General features: G+C 39.2%; 1 protein-coding gene across 2 annotated transcripts in view; it reads left to right on the top strand.

Annotated features, from left to right (window-relative positions):
* The first annotated feature begins 6,034 nt into the window (after positions 1–6,034).
* Positions 6,035–12,772, top strand: part of dhx34 (DEAH-box helicase 34) — a 29,568-nt gene continuing 22,830 nt past the window's right edge. The window contains 8 exon segments of one of the 2 annotated variants that reach the window (NM_001127987.1): positions 6,035–6,178; positions 6,916–7,627; positions 7,843–8,154; positions 8,244–8,498; positions 9,988–10,090; positions 10,584–10,801; positions 11,340–11,514; positions 11,598–11,791. In NM_001127987.1, the coding sequence (NP_001121459.1) occupies positions 6,947–7,627; positions 7,843–8,154; positions 8,244–8,498; positions 9,988–10,090; positions 10,584–10,801; positions 11,340–11,514; positions 11,598–11,791 (1,938 nt within the window). In that variant the 5' untranslated portion in view covers positions 6,035–6,178; positions 6,916–6,946. 2 annotated transcript variants of the gene reach the window in all.

Here is a 12,772-nt window from a genome sequence, read left to right as displayed (position 1 = left end):
CTTAATTCCCGGGGCCAGAGCCTGCACAGTTCTCTCCTCTCTTGCCTCCCCTCTCCTGCTCCCCCCCTTCTTTAGGAATGTGTGATCTCAGGTATAACAGCTAGAGACTGCAGGAAGGAAGCTTCCTAATATGGCAGCTGCTATCTTAAGCAAAAGCAGAAAGCTTCTAAAGCTGTTTACTCAGGTATGGTAATGGTTTCTGCAGAATAAATATATTGTTCTAGGTGGCACTAATGTGGCAAATCTATTGGTAGTAAAATGCCAAAATGACTTTCCTTCTCCTTTAAGTCCTTTACAAACCCTTTCCTCAAAGGTTTATTATGTAATGAAGTATTCAGATCCTCTGAATTATTATTCACTGATTTATTATTAGTCATAAGTCAGCTGTGGGAATACTGATTAAAGAAAAAAAACATACAGATCTTAATCTCACTCTTCTTCTATCAATTGCTTTTTGTTTTTTTGTAGTCAATTATAAAAACTGTGCATTTCTTGATTTGACAAAAACAAACCAAAAAGCTCTATCTCCAGTGTACCCAAGTCTGAGTTTTTTGAATGAAAAACTTGTCCGTGATTTAACATGATCACAATTATCCCATTTGATTTTTTGTTAACTACATTAAGGATAAGAAAAAAAATTGTCTGACCTTAGTTTTTTCCACAAACATGTTTTTTTAAAAATGCAATTTTGAAAATGGCTAATACATGGGGGCTGATTTACTAACCCACGAATCCGACCCGAATTGGAAAAGTTCCGACTTGAAAACGAACATTTTGCGACTTTTTCGTATGTTTTGAGATTTTTTCGGATTGTTTACGAATTTTTCTTTACCAATACGATTTTTGCGTAAAAACGCGAGTTTTTCGTATCCATTACGAAAGTTGCGTAAAAAGTTGCGCATTTTTCGTAGCGTTAAAACTTACGCGAAAAGTTGCGCATTTTTCGTAGCGTTAAAACTTAAAATGCGCAACTTTTCGTGTAAGTTTTAACGCTACGAAAAATGCGCAACTTTTCGCGTAAGTTTTAACGCTACGAAAAATGCGCAACTTTTTACGCACCTTTCGTAATGGATACGAAAAACTCGCGTTTTTACGCAAAAATCGTATTGGTAACGAAAAATTCGTAAAGAATCCGAAAAAATCGCAAAACATACGAAAAAATCGCAAAATACCGATCATTACGAAAAAAACGCAATCGGACTCATTTCGACCGTTCGTGGGTAAGTAAATCAGCCCCATGGTGTGGGAATTCACTTATATGGCAGGCTTTGCAATAACTTTTCCAATGGTAAAGCAACACCCAGGACGTCTTTAATCAGAAAATATGGTTTAACTGTACATAATGTAAGCCACAAACAACTCAACAACAAGTTTATTCACAAGAATAACAACAGTCTGGTTCACGGGCAGTCTTGCTATATAGGACTTGCTCTTCAATAAGACTTCATCCTCTGTAAGGGCACTTTACCCCATACAATATACAGATAGTAGACTCCCACTCCTCAGGACTCAACTGCACAAACAACTCTACATACCTACTTTCTGGGCAAAAGGCTCACCTATCCACCATATTTTTTGATTCATACATTCCAGCACCTGCACTGGCTTTCCTAACTTGATTATTTGTCTCATTCTGGGAGAGACATAACTACAGTTTTGTGTTCTTTGTACAACATACCCTTCACCTTACTCTAACACATACCTGTGGAAGTGAGCCACAGGTCTCTTTGGTATGCTGAGCTGTCTTCCCTATTGCTTTGTATCTGCTCAAGACAAAAATAGAAAGCTTTTCCATAAAAATTAAAATGGCAAAAAAAAATAATTTATAAATACATTTCGTTGGGGTGCTTATTCATAGGCTGTTTTTGCCTATGCCAAATGTTAGGCTTATCTGTTGCCCTAAATAAATTAATTTTTTAACTTAATCTTTATTTTTTTTTTTGCCTTTTTATTTTTTCGAGAATCTGCACTTTCTCTTTTTGACTCTGGCATTATGCACCCACAGTGCTTTGTTGGTATTTTTCCTCTAGTATACACTAATTTTCATAAATTACTGTAACCCCTATTTGGCTGTAAAACTGACAAGCACCAGTTAGGATAGGTTTAGACCATAGGGTACATAGAACTCAATCCTTCAGATGGGCTTTCACAAAGTGGAAATATCCTGGGGTGTAGTGCAGCTACAACTCACTGTACTGTGTGCAGAGTAAAATAGCAAATAATGGACGCCAGAAGTTTCTTTGCTGATGAACAAATGATAACTGCTTTATTGTCAAAGACAATTAGTGCACAGGGTTAGCTCATATACTCACAAATGCAGATGTTATAGCAGTAGTACACACTGAGGACAACAAGAGAGGATGCCACCGGTTTATCCCACCTCTTTGGAAGACTGGGCAGGTTAAAGCACCTGGTCACCTCGCCACCACTATGGAGTCTGGATAGATACCTCAGTCCTTAGGTTGAATACCTTTAGCTTCAAAGAGTCCTACAACCGACGGTGGATCAGGGTTAAATACTAGCCTGTATCCTGTGTCTTATCCGTGGCCCTATGCTAAGGCAACAGTGCCTGCATGTAAGGCTACTTCCAGCTAACATCCTGAATGGAGCCAAAAGCTGCTCTTGCTTCCTTTCCTCACTTTCCTAGAAAGTGCTTGACAGAGTATATCTATATAACTGGTCCTCATTCAGGGGGTCCCTGTCCCTGACTTCTCCAGAGTGGATTGTAACTCTAGGGTAGGATTTGGCTTTACTGGGGCCTATTCTGATTCCAGGCTCAGTGGACCTTCCACCTGAGACATCAAAGGCAGCCAAAGAGGAAGACCCACCCCTTTGCTAAAGACTATATTGGAGTGCAAAGGGTGGAGTCAACCTATAAACTAATAAGGCACATATGCAAACTATAACTGGATACATGGGTCTTTGCCCAGTAACAACATAACATAGGAAATTGTAGGGTTTAAAGCCATAGGAGCATGTTAACCCTATGGGTCCCTACATTACTATAGAGTAACTTCACCACTTTGAGCATTATTCACCACTTCTTGTTTCTGTTCGCTCTGCATCTGCTCACCTATACATTCAATAAATGAAGGAAACAGAATCAGTTTGTGGTGTGCAGATGGGATGGTCTTAGAAGCAGAAGATAGTTTTGATGTTTGCATGTATATTTTATTTATATAGCACTATTTATAAATGCAGCAGTGTACAGCAGAACCAGGTATACTGCTGCCATGAAGCCAGTTGAGAAACTTGCCTCAGTTGGCAGATGCAAATGCAATGCTTAACTTCCCAGTGCTGATTGCAACACATAAATTCACCCAAAATATGAAAAGCTTGTGTTATCCAGCTGGGGATACAATGTTGTTATTTTTTTATACTTATGTTTCTATTCAGTCCCTTGACTATTCTTATCTCAGCATCTCATTCAAACCACTGCCTGGTTGCTAGGGTAAATAAGAAGACTCTACCAACTAGATAGCTTTTGAAATACCAAACTGCAGAGCTGCTGAACAAAAAGCTAAATTACTGAAAAACCACAAAAAAATAAAAAATGGAGAGGAATTGCAAATTGTCTTAGAATATCAATGCCTACATCAAGCTAAAAGGTAATTCAAAGGTGAACTACCTACATTTTGCCTTGTTATCCTAATTTTATAGTTATACTGTATTTTCTTAAACCAAAGCACCATCTTCTACTCCCACCCCATATAACCCTGTATGTATATCAATTAATAATACACAAAAGCCATGAATATCCTGTAAACTATATCTTCATAAACAGTACTTGTAATTCCTCAATCAAACTGGTGTATTATAATTATGTACTCCCTCTGAGTACAAAGAAAGACTGTGCAAAATATGTTGTCTAGCTTTTGTGTAGAATTAGGTCGAAGACACACAGACCTACTACTTGCAGCTACTTGTCACAGCTACAGAAATAGACAATGCTGATCATTTACTGATAATTGTCTCTACATGTGTTTTATCAGAGGCAATTCTCAGAATTGTCTATGGCAGGGTATTTTATGGCATTTAGTAGCCGCGACAAGTAGCAGCTACTAAGTAGCTGTGTGTGTCTTTACCCTTATGGGTGGGTTATTGCCTATTGTTTCCATGGCACATAATGCAGTTGTAGATTTAGCAACCTTCAATGGTCTCACTGCATGGCTGTAATTATTTCCTACTTGTGCTGTACAAGTGCAGCTACCATGTTTCATTTAGCTGCTGCCTTAGCAACAACATCATGCCTTCTTTCTGGCTAGGAGACAGTGCTAAAATCAAGCAATCAGCTTTTAGCACAATGACTTAGGGGCTGATTTACTGACCCACGGGAAAAATTCTGATTGGAAAACGAACATTTTGCGACTTTTTCATATTTTTTGCAATTTTTTCATCGCCGTTACGAGTTTTCGTAAATTGTCGCGACTTTTTCGTAACCATTGCGACTTGCGCGAATTGTCGTGACTTTTTCGTAGCTGTTACGATTTGCTCGTATCTTGTAGTGACTTTTTCGTATTGAGCGCTCGTAAACTGCGGGCAAACCTTTCAGACTTAGCATGATTTTGGAAGCCTCCCATAGGACTCAATGGCACTCCAACCTGGCCCAAGAAAAGTCACGATACTGAAGCTTGAATGAATCCGAAACTTTCGTACTCGGCGCGAAGGCTACGAAAAAGTCGCGACAATTCGTGCAAGTCGTAACGCTACGAAAAAGTTGCAACATTTTGCGAACCAGACGTAATGGCTACGAAAAAGTCGCGACAATTTACGAAAAAAATCGCAAAATACCGATCATTACGAAAAAAACGCATTCGGACACCTTCGAACCGTTCGTGGATTAGTAAATCAGCCCCTTAGGCTCTGACAGTGCAATTTATAAGGTGATCAAACACATCAGCCTTTTAAGATGTAATCCTATATGATTTAGGTTAATGTTCCACGGAGAGATAGGTCGCTGCGATTTTTAAAAAGCGAGTTCCAGCTATAAGTTGATTGTTTTGTCTCTACATAGAGAAAAATATAAATCACCAGTATCTAAACCGTCGATACTAGTTCAAACTGCTTATCGTTCCTAATCGCTACGAGACCCTTTTTTCAACGATTGGGAAGTCAATGCGATTTCCCCATTGCATCGAATGTATTTTCTAAATGTGGCCGGGAAATATAACACCTGGATTTGTGGGAAATAGAATTGCTCCATTGTGGAAATCTCTAGTAATCGATTGTAAGGAAAAGAGGAGCAACTTGTCGCTGGAACTCGCTTTTTAAAAATGTAGCGACAACATTTCCCCGTGGGACATTTGCCCTACAGTTACGGTAGAAAGTTGTGGTTTCTATGCAACCATATGTAAGGCAAATGAGCAACACTATTCATGTCCCGGTAGTAGTTATTCTTATTAATCTGCCAGGACACTTCAGGTCATTGACATTACATATATATTCTCAAATCCAGCAGTTGCCCCTTACGTATTGTTAAACCCTGATCCCACAGCTGCCCATTGGATAAACCAAATAGACCCTGCATTGGGATAAAGCCTTTCTCCCCTGCAGATTGAAAGTCGGGAGCATGGATACGCACACTAGCCGAAACACAAACTCCTGTCTCGCCTCACTGGTACCTCCCACCAACTGAGAAGGGCCAAGCTGCTAGGGGTGGGGAAATGCGCTACACAAAATTAACAGGCGCATGATTGGCTAAATATACAAAAAGGTGGGATTAAAAGTTTGAGCATTAGGCATTGTGGTTAATTTCACAAACATTTACAGAACGAAGGCTTCGTTAGCTCTTGAGCAAATAATATATATAGGGAAACAGCCTGCCCAGAAAGTAGTTCATTGTATCGCTTCTATAGGGGTGTGCAGGTTTGCACCCAAACCTAAAGCCCTACAGCCTTAACTCCCTCCGTGACTTCCTATTCTTTACTCTTCGTTCCGTGCCGCCCTCTTTTCTCTCTTATCCAATCATTATCATTTTTATTGCTCCTCCCCAATCCTGCTTGGCCAGCTTGCCGTTTTCCCTGGGAAAGAGAGCCACTTACAAGCCGGGGGCGTTCAGTGCAGTTTTCTAATTTCTACAGGGTTAGGTTACTCTTAGCGACAAAACTAAGGGATCGAAGAAAATGCATTGTGAGGATTAGTGTTTACACTTGATGTTCTAAATGTACCAATCACTGAGGTATTCCTGATTTCCTATTCGCGTCCCAATTACGAAATGAAGAGCTTGCCAAGTTACAATATGTAGTGTGCTGTGTAATGTATGTCTGACCATTGTAGTTACATGTAAAGGTTGGACAGCGCTGCTGCAGGGTTAATATTGCTTAGTGAGAGGCTGTGCAGCAGCTGATTTGTTGTAGTAGATATGTTGTGAAACAAACCCTGCACATATTGCTGCTGCAGAACTTTTTTGAAATCATTATGTTGAGCAGCTCTCTGCTAATCATGTTTGTATTATTATTAATAAAACAGCTAATGGGACACTTTTTAGAGAAGTTACATACATTTCTTCTCCCTGGGCCAGACTAGAATACTGTGGAAGCTGGGAGGCACCCTGCTTGCCTGGCTGTTCAGGTATAATTGACACATTCAATTGTAGAACTGGCTCCCCAGGCCTTTGTAAAAGGGATGCGCCCACCATGCCTAGGGACTCAATGGCAAAGCAGAGGAGGGTGTTCCTCATCCCTCCTTTTGGATGAAAAGGGTGAGGAGGGTACCCCAGTATGTACATTTGGGAGAAATAGCTGGGTAATTCCTTTTAGCAAGCATTATATGTAATGGGAGTATATCAGTATATACTGCTAGTGGTTAAGGGAAGGTACATGGCCCTAATGCTTTGGAGCAACATGGTATCTAAGAAGCTAGATGTCTTCATGTCTTAGATGTCTCAGATAAACTAATATATTGTAATGCTTCCAGGAATCCATGCTATTAACTGAAAAGAACAGAAATGGATGGAGACAGAGAAAGCCAGCGCTGGAACTGGGATTGCCCTAATACTAGGCGACAGCTGGAGGAACTGTTTTTTAGTGAGCAAGGATACATCAAGGCAAATTCTGAAGACAGCAAGGAGTTTTGGGTGTTTTTTGACCGCTTTCAGAGATTCCAGAAGATGCAGAAGAGAGGTGATAAATGCAAAGGGAGAACAGACAAGGAAAAATATAGTGGTAGTTTAAAGGACCTGCCTAAAGTGTATGACCCCAGGTACCGTATTAACTTTTCCATCATCCAAAGTAAGGATGTGGAGAAATCTAGACATAACCATGTAAAAGAATATAGATCTAGAGACTGTAGATCAATACCAAGGGAGAAGTTAGAGGAGTTTAAGATGTCTGTTCTGCACTATTTGGACTTCACCCAGAAACAAAGCTTTGCAAAACTTGTCAAGCTTCGCAAGGAGAGATCAAGCTTGCCCATATTTCAGTACAAGGAGAAGATAATTAGTATGGTGCATAAACATCAGGTGGTGGTGGTAGCCGGGGATACTGGATGTGGAAAGTCTACTCAAGTACCACAGTACATGTTGGCAGCAGGGTTTGGACATATTGCTTGCACTCAGCCACGCCGAATTGCCTGTATTTCATTAGCCAAGCGAGTTGGATTTGAGAGCCTCAATCAGTATGGTTCAAAGGTAAGAGGGCAATAAGTGTTTGTTGGGCAAGCTGTCAAACTGCAAGACCTATTAATTGTAAGATAGATTATGTGAAAGTTAAATATTTAAAATGGTTAAAGGCAAAGTTACCATATGACACCTACAGGGTATGTATGTTCTGCATATGTATGAGCAAAGCAACATGATAACAGGTGTTTGTGTTCTGTGGTTTTTAACTTCATGTTAATGTTTAGGTTGGGTACCAAATCCGATTTGAGAGCAGCCGATCACCTGCTACAAAAATTGTGTTCATAACTGAGGGCCTCTTGCTACGTCAAATCCAAAGGGACTCCACGCTTCCTCAATATCAAGTAATTATTGTGGATGAGGTTCATGAAAGACATCTACATAGTGACTTTCTTCTCGGTGTGCTACGCCAGCTTCTTGTTTTGCGTCCAGACCTTAAAGTCATACTTATGTCTGCCACCATCAACATCAAATTATTCTCTGGATACTTTGAACAGGCACCAGTACTTCAGGTCCCTGGGAGACTCTTTCCAATTCAGGTAATAGGTTCATGTAATTGTCTGGTCTTGAGTCATGCACTATCCTACTGACTTGGGCATGAATAACTACATTTTTTTTTAAAACTCAGGTAATATACCAACCAATTCCTCAGGAGGAAACAGTGTCAAAGTCAGAGAAACTGGATCCTCGACCATACCTCCATGTGCTGCAGGCCATTGATCACAAATACCCACCAGATGAGCGTGGTGATCTGTTAATATTCTTGAGTGGAGTGACTGAAATCAGCAGTGTCCAAGAAGCAGTGCAGGTGTATGCCACCCACACTCAGCGCTGGATTGTGCTTCCGTTACACAGCACATTATCAATTGCAGATCAAGACAAGGTAGGTAGGTCTCCCACTCTGTTTCAAACTCTTTTTTGTATCTATAGTTATAGATAATAATAGCAGGGGCAACTAATATGTTTATCAGAAAGATACCATTAAAGTGGACCTGTCACCCAGACATAAAAAGCTGTATAGTAAAAGTCCTTTTCAAATTAAACATGAAACCAAAATTCATTTTTATAGTAACACATTCAAACCCATTATAAATGCATTTAAAATCCCTGCTGTCAATGAAATACTGCCTGCCCCGCCTCTATGCCTCAGGCATAGAGGCGGGGTAGACAGTTACTTAAACTTTCTATTCAGCACTCACATTCCCCCTCCCTTCTCACCATTTAATTGTGTAGCCAGTGCATGGGCAAGGGCATCATGTCCCCCATTCTGGCACATACACAAGATTTTGGGGTGATACAAAGCTTGCCTTAATAACAGTGCCCACAAAATGGCAGCTGCCTGTTTGATGTTATTGTGTATTTCCAAGACTGAAGGAAACATGATTTATATCATTTATATAGTGTATGTGAAGTCAATTTCGCTAAACAAACACAATAGAAAAGAAAATGGAATTATTTCTTAGGGTGACAGGTCCCCTTTAAACTCAAAGAGTTTTTCAGAATCTGAACATTAAAAAGTTGGGTGGATGAACTATGTTTCATAGAGAGGCAAGTTTTTAGCAAATTTGAATGCTGTTGATATTGCAGATATTAGTAGATTTATAATTTCTAGTCGAGTTGGCCAAAGAACATTATGCCTTGCACAGCTGAATGTGCAGACCCCCCAACATTTTAAGGTTTAATTTACGACATGAAGATTAATTGTTGCAGCTTTTTTCAAGACAAGTCATTGGGACTAGTCATTAAAGAATAAGTAAACCTTTTTTTTTCTCCTATTAATAAAATAACTCTAAACAGCTTCCCAGAATTGCCTACCTTTGTCCCTCTGTTCTTTCTGACCGGGTTCCTCAGTTACAAGATGATCGATTCCTCTCCTTCCTTGTTTAGAGTGAAGCTCCACCCCCACTTCCTGTTCAGGTCTCTCATTACATCGACTACCTGTAGTAGAATTGGAGAGCCTTCTGTGCATGCCTGGAGGCAGCAGGAGCCAGTCTGTGCATTAGCAGGGTTTTTTTCTTGATGAGAGACCTGAACAGGAAGTGGAGGCGGAGCTTCACTCTGAACAAGGAAGGAGAGGAATCGAGCATCTTGTAACTGAGGAACCAGGTCAGAAAGAACAGAGGGACAAAGGTAGGCAATTCTTGGAAGCTGTTTAGAGTAATTTTATTAATAGAAAAAAAAAAAGGTTTACTTATTCTTTAAGACAATATCTGGATTACCACTTATTTATTATGGTGATTTTAACAAAGCTTCTTGTAAACATAATGTATGGGCAATACAATTCTCTGTTATAAATACTAGTTTCCCAATACATTTAAATCATAGCGGCAAACTGTGGGGAATTATATATTACTCCTTTTCCCCATGCCCAGGTTTTTGACTTGGCTCCTGTAGGTGTCAGAAAATGTATTATCTCAACTAACATTGCTGAGACATCAGTCACAATCGATGGAGTAAGATTTGTACTTGATTCAGGTGAGCATTTGGAGTGTTTTTCACCATTTCTCCACTGTGAATTGTAAAATTTCAAAGTATTGTACTATAGAGATCCAATTTGTACAAAACATCAACCCCCTACTCCACTTCTAAATGTGCAACTTCTTACCATTACTCTATTCTCAAATTTTTCAATATGTCATTGGAGAATTCCATCCTGTTGAGTACATAGAATGAGCACCCTCCTCCACTATCAGGAGTATGCTGCATATATTTTCATTACTAAGTTGATTTCACTCAAGGTTTGATCTTACTATGACTTTTCAAATTACATTAACAAGTGGGCAACCATTATACACGTATTAATACAGTTAATAACCCAGTCTGTTGTAACATACACATATTCACACAATATTGCTTACATAGAGTTAGGATTGTAAGTCTAATTTAAAGGAAATACATTTGTTATAGTTGATACTAATTAACTTCTAAGTTCTTTTATGTGAGAGTCAATGGTTTTCTTTTATTTTAGGTAAAGTAAAGGAGATGAGTTTTGACCCGAAAGCTAAGATGCAGCGTCTGCAGGAGTTCTGGATCAGCCGTGCAAGTGCAGAGCAAAGGAAAGGCCGCGCGGGTAGGACAGGGCCAGGGGTGTGTTATCGACTGTATGCAGAGTCAGATTATGATGCCTTTTCTCCATACCCTGTCCCCGAAATCCAGCGAGTGGCACTGGATTCCTTGGTTCTTCAGGTATCACATGATGATATGACATTTATTTTAAATAAAAAATATTATAATATATCATATTTTAACTTCTTTAAATTCATTATTGTAAAAGTTGAATATAGGGCATATGCCTTACTTTCAATGAATGGATGATTAGTGCATTATTACCTGTGTTTTTTTTTTTTTTTTAATTGTTTGGGGGTATAAAAGGTGACAAAAATTCTTATGTACTTATAGTGGTTTTTAGAAATAGGTGTAGAAAATCATTTGTAGTATTGCAGTATTTTTAGTTTATACCAGCCATAGCGCTAAAGGGTGGTTACCACTTCCCATGTGTTAACAATTGCCACCAATTATGCCTTTACTCACTACTGTAAGGAGAGGCTATTAGGTATGTGGTTTTGCCATCTTAGACAGCTGTTACAGCTTATATAAGGTAGTTGTCCTATTGTACTAGATCTAAAATGAGAGTAAAAGTTACCCCTTTTCTAGAAAATATATATAGCAGGCTAACATTTGTGGTTTGTCAGTAAATAACTTTGAATATTTCTAATACTACCAGATGAAAAGCATGGAGCTGGGTAATCCTCGACACTTCCCCTTTATCGAGCAGCCCTCCATGTCTAGCATTGAGACAGCTATTTTCTATCTTCGAGACCAAGGGGCACTAGACATAAATGAAGAACTTACGCCCATTGGGAAACTGCTTGCCAAACTGCCTGTTGATGTTGTTATAGGCAAGTAGAACTAGATTTCTGTTTCTAATTGTTTTAAGATCTGTTAGTTAATATTTGCATTTATGTTCACACCTCTTGTGCAGGAAAAATGCTGATCTTAGGCTCACTTTTCAGCCTAGTGGAACCAGTTCTGACCATTGCTTCTGCTCTAAGCGTGCAGTCTCCTATCCTGCGAAACTCAACAAGCAACCCAGAGTGGGGCACTGCCAGAAAGCCTCTGGAGAGTGAGCATGGGGATCCCTTTACACTGCTCAATATTTTTAACGAGTGGGTCCAGGTACAGAAGAAGTGTTTTATGCAGTTGCTCATTTGAGTTACTATATGTTGTTTTAATGTAATTACATCTTGATTTACTTCTTCTATTGTACATACCTTGCTGTTTAGCCACAATTAATTTAGGTTAATAAATGCTGTATTAAAGTATTCAAAAGCTCTGAATAACAGGCAGGCCATCTTCCATTCCTTTTTAAGCATATAATGTTAAAGGGGACCTGTCACCCAGACATAAAAAGCTGAATAATGAAAGTCCTTTTCGAGTTAAACATGAAACCGAAATGCCTTTTTTTAATAACACATCCATACCCATTGTAAAGGCATTTAAAAATCCCAGCTGTCAATCATATATTGCCTGCTCCGCCTCTATGCCTTAGGCATAGAGGTGGGGCAGACAATACCTTTGGCTTTCCATTCAGCACTTTCTAGATGTCGCTTCACTTAACACTTTTCCCCTCCCTCCCCATCACCTAATTATGTAGCCAGGGCATATGCATCTGGTCCTCCAACAAGATTTTGGGGTGATGCAAAGCTTGCCTTACTAACAGTGTCCACAAAATGGCAGCTGCCTGCTTGCAGCAATTGAATAGTTCCAAGACTGAAGGAAGCAAGATTTATCTATATAGTGTAACTGAAGTTTATTTTGCTCAACTAACATAATAGAAAAGATTTTGGAGTTATTTCTTAGGGTGACAGGTTCCCTTTATTTTAAGTTATTTAAGTTATTTAAAAATGATTCACTGTAATAATAAAACAGTAGCTTGTACTTCATTCTAACTAAGCTGCATACATTCATATTGATGGCAAAACAATCCTATTTGGTTTATCCAAAGTTTCAGTCCTTATTTATAAAGACATAAATATATTTTTGTTCATAAACTTGTTTTAAGCTAAGGAAGGGTCTGACCAAGTATTTGGACCATTACAGAGGCACTCACATCCACTATATTATTTGTAGTATGAAATGCAACATTTAGTAGAATTA

The sequence above is a fragment of the Xenopus tropicalis genome, chromosome 8 (genome assembly GCF_000004195.4).
Source record: "Xenopus tropicalis strain Nigerian chromosome 8, UCB_Xtro_10.0, whole genome shotgun sequence".
NCBI classification, from domain to species: Eukaryota; Metazoa; Chordata; class Amphibia; order Anura; family Pipidae; genus Xenopus; species Xenopus tropicalis.
This window is presented reverse-complemented; position numbering and strand designations above follow the sequence as displayed.